We start from the raw sequence: 13,028 nt of genomic DNA on the forward strand, positions 1-13,028 counted from the left end.
AGCCCTAATAGGAGCCCGTCCAGAGACCTCAGAGAAATCTCGGCCACGCCGGGATCAGAGGAGCCCGCCGGCCAGACAGCTAAATCCGGGCTGAGGCCCTGGAGCTGGCAGAGGCCTGGAGGCCTTGCTGCTAGGCAGGGAGGGCAGGGTAAGGAGGGAGGCAGGAAGGGTGGTCTCCATAACAGGATAATCTAAGGCGCCCCGGAAGACAGACCTCTTCTGGGAAGCTGAGCTTCCTGACTGGGATTCTGGGCTTGTTTCATTATTACGGGGAGCATCATCTCTCTAGGAGGAGACCGGCAGCAACTGGTGCCCCCTGGAGTTGTGCGTGTAGAACTTGCATTACTGTAGTAGATGGCCACTCCCCACCTGGCAACTACCTACCTTGCCTTTCAGCTTGACTCACCCAGGAGCCCCCAGGGGACTACGGGGGTATGACTGGCCCTGTAGGACAAGCCAAACAGAAACCCAAAATTGTCCCCTTCCTGCCATCACCCCAGCAAACTCTCTCCCCCAGCTTTCCTTATTCACACTCTTCCCAGTAAGACACACTTTCAGTAATAAAGCCTTTAAGACTCCTGGGAATAAGTGCCCTGCGCCAGCCCTGCGCCCAAGCCTTCCCTCTCCCACCCTGTTTCACTGGCTGAGGAACATTTCTTCAAATCCCAAATCCATCCGACGCGGCCCAGAGGCCAGATTCAGAGAATGAGGTCCTTTCCTGTGCATGCGCCGTAGTGGGGTTTTCGGGCTAATGGTGTGGAGAAATCTCAGGCTGTAGGAGCAAAAGAAGAGCCTTCCAAACGCGTCGCGGTCCCTTTAAAAAGCTGGGCAGGATTTTTTTTTTTTTTTAGAGCCGTATGACTATATTAGGTGACACGAAACTGCTCATCGCTCCTGTCAACGCGGCCCCTGGCCCAATGGCAGGCTGAGTCCCCCTCCTCCGGCCTGGTCCCGCCTCTCTTGCCCCTTGTGCTCCGCACTACCTGCCGCCCGGCCACATCCCGAGCAGGAAGGCCGGTGCGCGGGCGAGCGCCGGGCACCATGCAGGGAGGCTGCCAGGGGCCGTGGGCAGCGCCTCTCTCTGCCGCCCACCTGGCGCTGTGAGCCGCGCGCAGCCACCATGTTCCCCAGCCCTGCGCTCACGCCCACGCCGTTCTCGGTCAAAGACATCCTGAACCTGGAGCAGCAGCAGCGCAGCCTGGCCGCCGGGGAGCTCTCGGCGCGCCTGGAGGCCACCCTGGCGCCCGCCTCCTGCATGCTGGCCGCCTTCAAGCCCGAGGCCTACGCGGGGCCGGAGGCCGCGGCGCCCGGCCTCCCCGAGCTGCGCGCCGAGCTGGGCCCCGCGCCTTCGCCCGCCAAGTGCGCGCCTGCCTTCCCAGCCGCCCCGGCCTTCTATCCGCGCGCCTACGGCGACCCCGACCCGGCCAAGGACCCTCGAGGCGATAAGAAAGGTGAGGAGGAAACAGAAGCTCCTTCTCCGCTCTGGGTCGCTTTTGTCCCCAAACCCCGCCGCCAAGAGACTCTGGCCTGGGTGGAGGAGACGCGAGTGCCTAGGCGGAGGGCCGAGCGCGGGCGCTCGGAGTGTGCGAAGCGAGGGTGTCGTTAGGTCCCTCGCGCCCAGCGTCCAATCGGAGGTTTGGAGGAAATGCTGGACTGAGATGATCAGAAACGAGACAAAAGGGAAAAAAAAGTTTTTTCCGGCCTAACAAAGCCCCAGGCGGCAGCAGCCGTGCTCCTGGATCTAAGTTGAGCGATCGGTTTGTGGTCGGCAGAACAGAGAAAGAAAGATATTCTCTATGTCAGAGTTTTTTTAAAAAATCTCTTTTGAATTTAAGAGTCTTTCGAGGATCTGACGAAAACCGCTAAACAGAAATTAAAATGCTGCTCACCAGACATGCTTTTGAGCACGACCGGAGGAGGGTCCAGGACCCTTCTGTAGCTCACCTGTAACCCGTTTCTGGGGCCTTTCCTCCTTTGTGCCAGCAGAGTGAAATCTTTGGGAACAGGAGTCTTAGTCTAAAAGTGGGGTTCTGCGGACACTCAGGAATCTGACTTAGCAGCTTTATTTTTCCAGCACAGTTTCGCGACGCGGCCAGGGCCTAGAAGTTCTCTCCTGGAAAAAGTTAGAAAATGCCGCGCGACTAAAGGCGCGGGCAATGGAGGAGATGACTGGGGAAGGCGGCCGGACCGCCGCGCGTGCAGCCCCGAGCTCCGCGGGGAGGCTGGGGAGACGGCTGCCCAGCGCGGGGTCCGCGCGAACCGGGGGAGGCCGGGGTGGGCGAAGGGCCGCTGTGAGCCCAGAAGGGTTTGTCTGGGAGCAGAGGGAAGGCCCACGAACAGCTGCTGGCTGGCACGGCGGGCTGCATTGGTCGCTACCAATTCGAATCCAGCTCGTGCACGCGGGCAGGTTTTGAGTCTGCAGGCCCAGCCGCGGCTTCTGGGGCCCCGCACAAATCCTGCGGCGGCTGCGCGGGAGCCGTCGATCAGCAAACCGACGCCTCTTGGCCTTCTGCTTTTTCAGTTCCATGACTTTGAGACAACGTGACCGACCCTGGGGTGAGGCCTCGGTCCCCTTCATTTAGCTTCTCAAACCGAAGTAGCCCTAATCTAATTCATCCCAGCGCATCACTTGGTTTTGTTTTCTTTGCAGCCTGAAATCTTAAGTCACTGTCCATCTTCTTCACCAGAATGTGAACTCCCCGAGGGCAAGGGCCTCTCTTGTTTTGTTTTCCAGGGCCTAGAGCTGTGCCTGGCACATAGTAGACGTTCAACAAATGCTGACTGCCCAGCGGAAACCGAGCGGTCCGTGGCGCCCGGTGCCCTCGGCAGAGCGGGCCGCAGCCAAGCTGGGCGCTCCAGGCAGTACAGGGTGGCACCCACCAGCGGCCACTACCCAGCGGGCGCTCCGCGGGTCGGGCGCCCTGACCGAGCGTCTCTCTGCCTCTCTGTTCCCCCTCAGAGTTGTGCGCGCTGCAGAAGGCGGTGGAGCTGGAGAAGCCGGACGCGGACGGCGCCGAGCGACCCCGGGCGCGACGGCGGAGGAAGCCGCGCGTGCTCTTTTCTCAGGCGCAGGTCTACGAGCTGGAGCGGCGCTTCAAGCAGCAGCGGTACCTGTCGGCTCCGGAGCGCGACCAGCTGGCCAGCGTGCTGAAGCTCACGTCCACGCAGGTCAAGATCTGGTTCCAGAACCGGCGCTACAAGTGCAAGCGGCAGCGGCAGGACCAGACTCTGGAGCTGGTGGGGCTGCCCCCACCGCCGCCGCCAGCCCGCAGGATCGCGGTGCCAGTGCTGGTGCGCGATGGCAAGCCGTGCCTAGGGGACTCCGCGCCCTACGCGCCCGCCTACGGGGTGGGCCTCAACGCCTACGGCTATAACGCCTACCCTGCCTACCCGGGTTACGGGGGCGCGGCCTGCAGCCCTGGCTACAGCTGCGCCGCCGCTTACCCGGCCGGGCCGCCCCCGGCGCAGTCGGCCACGGCCGCCGCCAACAACAACTTCGTGAACTTCGGCGTCGGGGACTTGAACGCAGTACAGAGCCCCGGGATTCCGCAGGGCAACTCGGGAGTGTCCACGCTGCACGGTATCCGAGCCTGGTAGGGAAGGGACCTGCCCGGGGCGCCCCAGACCGGTCCCACCTCTAGAGAGGGGCACTGACTCCCGGGGGCGGGAGGGCTCCCGACACGTCTCGGCGTCCCTCGGATTTCACCTTCGCTCCCGCGGAGGCCTCGGAGCGTGTTCTGCCCCTTGCGCCTTTGTCCCCCTGAGCGGGAGAGTTTGTGGCCGAGTTTACGCAGCTTGCGGGCGAACAATCCCGCAGCCTGGTGCCTTACCCGTCGGCCCCGGAGCGCCCTCCGAGCGCCCACGGGCACCCCCGTCCGGCCGAACACCGGCCAGTTGGGACCGGGAGCCCCAGCGCGCTGGGCCTAAGACCCGGCCGCCTTTCCCCGAGCCTGGGCCCGGCGCCCGGGCCCTTGATGCCTTGCCGCCGCCCACCCACCCGTATTTATGTTTTTACCTGTTGCTGTAAGAAATGAGGATCCCCTTCCCATTAAAGAGAGTGCTCTGATCCTGCCTGTGTGCTTCTTTCAGCCTGCGGCGCTTGCGAAACGGAATTTCGAGGGCAGAGGCGCCGGCCGGCTGGTCTCGAGTTGCATGCATAGGCATTCACTGAGCAAGTTGAAAATAATAGTAAACCCGTGCTGGGTCCTTGTCAGGCACTTTCTGGGATTGTCTCCTGTCCTCGTTAATAACCCCAAAAGGGAGGTCCTTTTTTAAAGTGTAGCCGACTGAGGTCTGGAGAGGTCTAATGCCTTGCCTGTGACCAGGCAGCCAGGACCGGTAGAAGTGAGGTTCATTCCGAGTCTGACTTCAAAGAGGGCGCTTGCCCAGAATGCCCAACCTCACCTCCTTGATCCCTACTGTGTGCCAGGCACTGTTCCAGTGCTGGGCATTAAACGAAGAGCAAAGGGGCCCGGGCCCTGTGATTGGAGCACACTATAACTCATCTCGCTTAGAAGAACGCCTGAGCCCATTACACAGATGGAATAGCTGAGAACCATAGCTCTTGTCAAGCTTTCCTGAACTGCCCAGCCCAGTCGGGATGGAAGAGGGCATGGGGTCTGGTTGCCCAGGCCTCACCAGCTGCTCGGCTCAATGCGGCTGAGCCCAGAGCCTGCAGACCTGCTCATCTCCTGCTGTGGCTAAGCCACCTGAATCCCCAGGTCAGGGAACCCCTCCCCCGGACCCAGCCGCGGTCCTCCCCCTCAGCGTTTGATGAATTCCTCCATAGTCCCGATCAATGAATGATATTGCTGTACAGGGTTTTACAGACGAGAATATTGAGGCTAGGCGAAATCAAGCTAAAATCCTGCTGGCTGTGGGACTTGCTGGCTGCACACCTGCTTTTTTCTCTGTAAAATGAGGATAACCAGAATACCTTGCTCTGAGCCGCGGTCGGGGCAGTCCACAGGGGCCCGGAGCTGACCCGCAGCTCCTCAGCCCCCAGGGCCCTGAGGGAGTAACCTGCGCTTCTTACAAAGGTACGAAAGCGGGCGGGAGTCTGGGCGTTGTGTTCCCGTGGAATATGGGTTTTTCAGAGATTTTGCGCGGGGGGGGGGGGGCATAGGGCGTCAGGCCGACAGCTCCCTGTTGCAGACAAAACATTGCTCGTGGCGTTCAGGGGCCAAGCGCGGCTCGATGTGTCCCTGACGCCCTGGGAAGAGTCGCCAAGCCAGGCCTGATGCGACCAGGAGCTGTCCTGCTGCCGTGCAGGGACAATGCAGCGCTGCCTGTACCGTCCCTTCTCCGGGTAAGTGCTGCCCCCCAAGTTCGCCCCACTTGCCAGCGGGAGAGGGGAAGATATCTAGAGATTCTAAGGGCCACCGCTTGCCCGGAGCCACGCAAGGCGCAGAGCTGCACGCCGCGGGCGCGCTGTAGGGGCTCTGGGATGCACGCTGTCTACCCCCGCAGGGTTATGGGCTGGGCTCTGTGAAGGAACGGAAAAGGGCTGAGCTCTCGGCTTGGCTCTGGGCCCCCGGGCTTGAATTCCCTCGGCTGTAAGGTCCAAGCCAGGCTGTCGAGATCCAGAGGGAGAGCGATGCGCCCAGCTCAGCCCGCATTCCGCCTCTTAGGCCTACGACCGCGGCTGCGAACCTTTAATGAGCACGCGTTCAGCGCTCTCTGCCCATCACCGTGACGCGCGCCGCGGTCCCAGCTCACGGACAGGCACACTGAGGCTCTGCCAGGCCGCCGGACCGGCTCGTATGCCAGACGGCGCTCTCCTACCAGGCATCCCGGGCCCGCAGCCCTAGCAGTCGGCCTAACGCACAACCGCGGAAATCCTTCTATCTGGAACTCACCCAAATTCGCGCTCTTGATCAGATCGAGCGCGTTTGCCCATGACGCCCTGAGGTTCCGCACACCCGCGGGCCTTTTTCTTCTTACACTGTCTACAGTAATGTTAGAGATAATGTTTCCTTCGCTTAACGTTATACCGCAAGGATTTTTCTATGATATCTCCCTCTTTGTCATCTCCCTTCCGGGACCAGCTGAGTGACCCCAAGGTCTCTGACAGACGGATAGCAGCGGCTGGCTGCCGGACATTGGGCTCGCCAAGTGTCAGGTCTCCGGGGTAAATGCTTTCCAGTTCTCTAATCCATCTTAATTTGCAGACCAGGAAACTGAGGACCAGAGGTCATGTCAACGGTCAAGGTCATACATTCCCTAAGCGCGGAGCTGGCGAACCCACGCGGCGCACGCTGAAGGGCGGAGGGGGCGTGTCTGAGAAACCAGAGCCGGCCGGCAGCGTTGGTGTCCGGTGCAGATGCCGCAGGGCCGCGCTCCCGGCCACGCGCCGAGCCAACCCCACGCTCCCATCCGCCGGGCGAGGAGCTCACGCTTCCCATCCAGGCTCCTGATGGGGCAAACGGTCGAGCGCGGAGCTCCGGGAAACGGCGTGGACCGCTCTCGCCCGGCGGAGGGGGTCGGGCGCCAAGGGCCGCAGGGTCAGAAGTATCCTAAACTAAACGCCCGCGTTCACCCTGCGATCCCTTCCCAAATTAAGTCGGCAGTATTTTTGTTTTTCAATTATTATACAAACGACATGTGCGGAGTGAGAAAATTCAATGAGGACAGAAAAGTCGGAAACGAGAAGCGCGGGGCGCCTCCGAGGTGGCAGGGCGCGCGGAGACCGGGTGGCGCGGCCTGCTCCGCAGGCCCCGAGCGCCAGGGAAGCACAGAGGGGACTAGGTACATGTAACAATTTTTTAAAAATCAAATGAGCACACGCCGCTGTTAAAAAATAATGAGAGGTGGGCCCTGACATTAAAAAGAAACGAGCTGGCTTCCCGGGCTGGGGTGCAAGCCGGCCAGGGCACCCCCCCACCCCCCGCAGGGAGACGCCCGGCCACGGCGCCCCTCCCGGCCCGCGCGTCCTCTCGCTTCCCCAGCCAGCAGACACAGATTCTGTCAAATCAGAATAGCTCCCGTCGTCTTGTTTTGTACTGATTTCGCCTTCTATCGACGCCATGTTGTGTCTCCACGCGCACCTGTGTTTAAAAGAACCGCAGAAGGCGCAGGGCTCGCTCTAGACCCGCGAACTTGACAGCAGCCCGGACCGCGGCCCTGCTTATCGGGGAGCACGCCCTTCCTGGGCCGGGCCGCGCCTGCTCTGGAGGCATTCTGGGCTCAGGCCCCCGCGCGTGTGCCAGAGGCGACAGCTCCGCAGCGCCCGGGTCTTGCTGACTTTCACGCCAGACTGGGTTCCTGGAAAAAGGGGCCCGTGGCTTGGATTTCATTTATTTATCGCTCCCGGAGTTTACCGCGTGCCAGGCACTGTCCCAAGTTCTTTCCAAGTGAGCCCATCTAATCCTCTTTCACACTTCTGAGTTCTACTGAGGAAATAGATGAAGAGTCAGTCTTAGGACCAGAGAAGAGGAGTAACTTGCCCAAGGTCACACAGCGGGCCAGTGCCAGAGTTTGGTTAAAAGCCCAGGCAGTCTGGCTCGGGAGTCCAAGAGCACTGTGCCTTCCCAGGCCCGATTCAAAGAGTGGGCACAAAGACATTTTTGTCAATTGATTAAAGAGTACAGCAATAACATCAGCTAGCAATGCTTCAAAGATTTCTGTGTGCCAGGCAGAACAAGCCCATGAGGTAGGTACAATTATTCTTCGCTTTGGCCAGGAAAGGAAACTGAGGCACAGAGAGATGTGATCCACCCAGAATCTCACAGTGGGGTAGGCATAGCTGGGATTCCAGGGGGCAGTCTTCTGGGAGTGCTTACCACAGAGCGGGGTAGGAAGTGAGCAGGCCTGACCGGCTGGCCACCCAGAGCCACCACGAGCGCCCACCCCCAGCGGCATGGGATAACAGTACGGATTGTGGCCTGACATCTCTTCCTGCTTCCTGTGTGCTAGGGCCTGGGCTACGTGCTGAACCTGCGAATCTCCTTCTGTTTCCCAGGGAGGAAATTGAACTCCAAAGAAGTTAAGGACCCTGCCTACCAAGGGCCACTCTAGTAGTATGGCCTGCGGGGACCCGTGCTTGAATCTGGATGATTCCACTGGAGCCCTGGCTCTTTGAACCACTCTCAGCAGTTCTCAAACTTGCTGAAGACGCGAACTGCTGGGGGCTGAGACAAACCCAACCCCTGCCTGCCCCAGCTCCCTGGATTGGACTCCCTGGGGACAGGGCTTGCAAAGCCACATTTGTAACCAGGTGATTCTCATCATCTGGCAGGTTGGAGAACCGCAGAGCCTTCAGGCTCCGGCTCTTGAGGGCCTGGGAGAAAGGGGAGGCAGGTTTCCCTCTCTAGGCCCGGCTCCTCCATCTCAGGGTCACTGTGTGTTTGCCGGGATCCAGTGGCTGCAGCACAAGCCAGGTGGTCCTGGGAGCCCCAGGAGCAGGGAGGAGGGCAGAGGGAGGGAAAGCCGATGGGTAGAGATTGGGGGAGGTATTTTGAACACTCCTGTCTTGGCCCAGGCCACAAGGCCATCCCTGTGCCTGCCAGTGTTGCAAAAGAGAGAAGAGGGATTTGAGGGGACTATTCAGAGACAGTCCGTCTGTCCTGCCCAGATCCTAAGCTCCACCCTGGGTGCCACGGGAAGGGGAGCAGGGACAAACCAGCCGCCAGGGGTTTACAGCGTGCCAGGTTTTCACCTAGCCCTCTGTCCTTGTGAGGTCATCAAAGTGCCACAATTACCTGGCCATCGTAGATTCCATTTCACAGATGAAGAAAGTGAGGCTTAAAAAGGTTTTGTCACTTTCTCTGTTCTCACAGTTAGAAAGTAGCCAAGCTGAGTTCTAACACCAAACTCTCTTCTTTCCGGTACACGTCCAGCTGTGCCCACCTGACCCAAACTCCAGCCTGCAGAAATCTCAGTTGCCGCATTGGCTCACGTTAGCTCCGCCTTCCCCACCCCATCAGACTGGTTTCCTCTGCTCTCAGCTTTTTAAGGGAGGCCTTTAACAGAAGGTGCTAGATAGAAAGGAGTTCTCATTTTCAACGAATGCAACAGTTGCATTCATTATTGTTCTTCCGAGGCCCTTCACCAATACGGGTGCAATTTCAACAGAAGGCAACATGTCTCACTGAGGACCTTAGTTTTAGCCTTCTGCATACAAATTGAAAAGAATAGTTTTGGGGCCAGCCCGGTGGCACAGCAGTTAAGTGCCCACATTCCGCTTTGGCCTCCCGGGGTTCGCCAGCCAGGATCGCAGTGCGAACATGGCACCGCGTGGCAAGCCATGCTGTGGTAGGCGTCCCACATATAAAGTAGAGGAAGATGGGCACAGATGTTAGCTCATGGCCAGTCTTCCTCGGCAAAAAGAGGAGGATTGGCAGCAGTTAGCTCAGGGCTAATCTTCCTAAAAAAAAAAAAATAGTTTCTCCTTTTCTCCAACTCCAGGCAAACGTGGTGCTCAGTTGTCACATTTGTCCTCACTGGTGGCTATTTGACTTCTTTCCGTGATCTGGATTTCTTAGACACCTAGGTAAGCAGCTCAAGAGCCTTTTGGAAAGATTTAAAGTTTAAAACATGTAAATAAAGAAATGATGGTTTAAAATGTCTCTAAGTGTTATATAGGTTCAGTGGAATCCCAATCAAAATGCTGATGGCGCATGTGCGTGTCGTGTAACTTGACGAGCTGATTAGAAAACTCATATGGAAGTGTAAAGGTCTAGGAAAAGCCAAGATGTTCTTAAGTGAGGAGAACAAGGTGGGGGCTTCTTCCCCATCAGAGGACAAGGCGTGTAAAGCAGGGTGGTTAACCGTGTGGCACTGGCACAGGGCAGACGAACAGACCAACGGAGCAGAACAGGGCGCCCGGAATCAGACCCGTCCACGTGTGATCCAAGACAGGGCTGTTTTTGGAGATCACTGGGGAGGCGTGGGCTTTTCTATAAATGCTGCTCCACAAGGCAAAAAACAAATTATAATTTAACCCCTACCAAACATACAAAAACCAAATCAAGATTAATTGAAGACTCGTCTGCGAGAAGCAAACCTATACATTTAGGAGACAATGTAGGAGAATATTTGTATGACCTTATGGTAGGAAAAGGTTACTCAAACGTGGCACCCAAAAGCACAAACCTTAGAGGAAAAGATTGACTACATTAAGATTTAAAACCTATACTCACTAAGACATCACATAGTGCAAAGACAAGACAAGGAAGATATTTGCAATGCATACAGCCAACAAAGCATTAGTATCCAGAATATATAATGAAACCCTAAAATTCTGCCTCCACTGCTCTCTAGCCTCTCTGGCTCCCTTGCTGTTTGTCACGCGAGCCTGGCACACTCCTGCTTCAGGGCCTTTGCATTGGCTGCTCTCTGCTCAGAATGACCCTCCCCCAGATATCTGCCTGGCTAATGTCACATCTGTTTCAAGTCTTTGTTCAAATGTCACCTTGTCATGAGGCCCACCCTGACTACCCTATCTAAAATTGCACCCCCATACACATACTCCTGGAAGCCCCTGTATCTTTTTTCCTTTAGCCCTTGTTACCTTTTAATATCCTGTTTTGCTCACTGATGTGTCCCAAGCACCTAGAAGAGTGCCTGGCAATTGTAGATCCTTAGTGAAATGTGATGAATTAATGACTGAGTGACTGAGTACCAATTACCCAAAAGGGGCAGCTAGGCAAGAGAAATGAACAGGAATTTCATGGAAAAGGAAGCACAAAGGGTCCAAAATTATATAAATATAGTCCATCTATTCATTAGTCAGGAAAACAAAAAGTCATGATGAGATACTGTAATTTACCCACCAGACCAGCAAAAATTCAAGAGGTTAGTACGAGAAATTGGGAGAGTAGCCGTGGATATGCACTCTCCCCCTGGAAGAGGTGTGACAAACACCAAGACTTGAGAAGACAGTTAGGCACAGCTCAGTAAAGTCAAATAGGAGCCTACCCTGGATCCAGCAAATGCACTTCTAGGCACACAGCCCAGGAATATTCTTGTGCATGTGCACCCAGAGATATTTGTAACTAAGTCCAAAAAAGCCTTGAAGGTGATGGTATAGACTGGAAACCCCCAGAACGCCCATCAACCGTGGATGGGTAAATAAGTCACAGGAGAGTCACACAGTGGAATATTATACAGCCATGAAAATGAAGGTGCCTCAGCCACACTCGTCAACAGGAATCAATCTCAAAGATGAGTCACTGCTCAAAGGAGAGCAAAAGAAGTGTCACTGAAGAATAAAGACAATGAGACCCCATTTACACAATGGTCAAAATGGGCAAAACAAAATGATGTATTAGTTAGGATGTGCACCTAGATGTCGAAACTGAAAAGAAAAGCAAGTGAATGATTAACTCAAAATTCAGACAGTGGCTGCCTCTGGGGGAGAGAAAGAGGATGCAATTGGGGGGAGCTTTCAGTGGGGGCTTGTGGGGTATGGTCATGGTCTGTTTCTTGGTCTGGGTGATGGGTACTCATGAGTTCATTGCATTGTCTTTAAACTATACATACATATGCTCTTTATTTGTTTATTATTTACCTTTTTCATTGAGATATAACTTATACACAGTAAAGTGCATAAATCTTAAGTAGTCAGTTAACTAAATTTTGCAAATTATCCTACTCTTTTGTGTATGTATATAGCATGCTATATTTCACAAGTTTGAAACGCATCCCCAAAATCAATCGTGGTGTCCTAAGTTTCAGGACTTAGCCTTAGAATAAGGAGGCTCCACTCTTTTAAAGTGAAAGAAAGCAACGGGGCTGGCCCGGTGGCTCAGTGGTTAAGTGCGCACGTTCCAATTCGGCAGCTAGGGGTTTGCCGGTTCAGATCCTGGGTGCAGACATGGCATCGCTTGGCATGCCATGCTCTGGTAGGCGTCCCACATATAAAGTAGAGGAAGATGTTAGCTCAGGGCCAGTCTTCATCAGCAAAAAGAGGAGGATTGGCAGCAGATGTTAGCTCAGGGCTAATCTTCCTCAAAAAAAATAAAGTGAAAGAAAGCAAGATGAAAATTGTGCTTCCAAGAGGATCCCAAGTATGTCAAAAAAATCATGTTTATTCATAAATTATAATGCATAACATATGATTATTTTATATCATCTAATAACCGTCATTTTCCCAGCTGTCAAATATTATTTAGCTTGCTGTGCACTGAGCCCTTTAAAGTCATTGCCCATCTCTGTGAGAGAGATCCAGGTACTGCTTACACTGAGGAAACAGAAGTGAAGTGGATCCTGTGAGTTACCCAGCTTGTCGGAGCCCAAGTGAAAACGGGAACTTACATTTCTCTCACTCCCGTGCCTCTCACTCCCTCATCACACCGAACCGGGGCTGGAGGCGGGAGGAGGTGAGAAGAAAATACATCAAAACGTGCCTGGCCAATGGTACTCTCGAATTTCACACCAGGAGGGCCTCCTCAGGTAACCCCAGTCTGGTTTGCAATAGGATTCAGTGGAAAGTACAATTCACACAGTGTCAAGTTTTGCACTTAAAAGGAAACAGTCTTTTTGGTATTGTACCACTTCAAAAGCATATGATTCAGATTTATATACAGTATAAAATATAAACTCTGATTTCTCTATATTCTAAGTCTTCTACAGTGAGCATCAGAAACAAAATCAAAGTTTAAAAGTATAAACATAAGTGCCCATCAACAGATGAATGGATAAAGATGTGGTGTGTATATATATAGAACACTACTCAGCCATAAAAAAATGACAAAATCATGCCATTTGTGACCACATGGATGGACCTTGAGGGAATTATGTTAAGCAAAATAAGTCAGACTGAGAAAGACAAATACCATATGATTTCACTCATATGTAGAAGATAAACAAACATGGACAAGGAGAACAGATTAGTGGTTACCAGAGGGGAAGGGGATTGGGGGGAGGAAAAAATGGGTAAAGGGACACATGCGTACGGTGACGGATAAAAACTAGGCTCTTGGTGGTGGGCACGATGCAGTCTGTACAGAAGGTGAAATATAATGATGTACACCTGAAATTTACACAGTTATAAGCCCATATGACCCCTACGAAATAATTAAGAAAAA

At 54.8% G+C, this 13,028-nt stretch overlaps 1 protein-coding gene across 1 annotated transcript; it reads left to right on the forward strand.

Annotated features, from left to right (window-relative positions):
- Positions 1–896: 896 nt before the first annotated feature.
- NKX2-5 (NK2 homeobox 5) lies at positions 897–4,066 on the forward strand. Its single transcript, XM_070569028.1, has 2 exons — positions 897–1,451; positions 2,960–4,066. The coding sequence occupies exons 1-2, from the start codon at positions 1,121–1,123 to the stop codon at positions 3,595–3,597; spliced, it is 969 nt and encodes a 322-aa protein (XP_070425129.1). The 5' UTR covers positions 897–1,120; the 3' UTR covers positions 3,598–4,066.
- The last annotated feature ends 8,962 nt before the right edge of the window (positions 4,067–13,028 follow it).

Source organism: Equus przewalskii, chromosome 13, assembly GCF_037783145.1.
Source record: "Equus przewalskii isolate Varuska chromosome 13, EquPr2, whole genome shotgun sequence".
In the NCBI taxonomy this organism is placed as follows: Eukaryota; Metazoa; Chordata; class Mammalia; order Perissodactyla; family Equidae; genus Equus; species Equus przewalskii.

Excerpts from the sequence above, each read along its gene's own strand:
- NKX2-5 (XM_070569028.1), top strand. The coding sequence starts at position 1,121 with ATGTTCCCCAGCCCTGCGCTCACGCCCACGCCGTTCTCGGTCAAAGAC. Across the intron at positions 1,452-2,959 it reads CCCTCGAGGCGATAAGAAAG|AGTTGTGCGCGCTGCAGAAG; the intron begins GTGAGGAGGAAA and ends GTTCCCCCTCAG.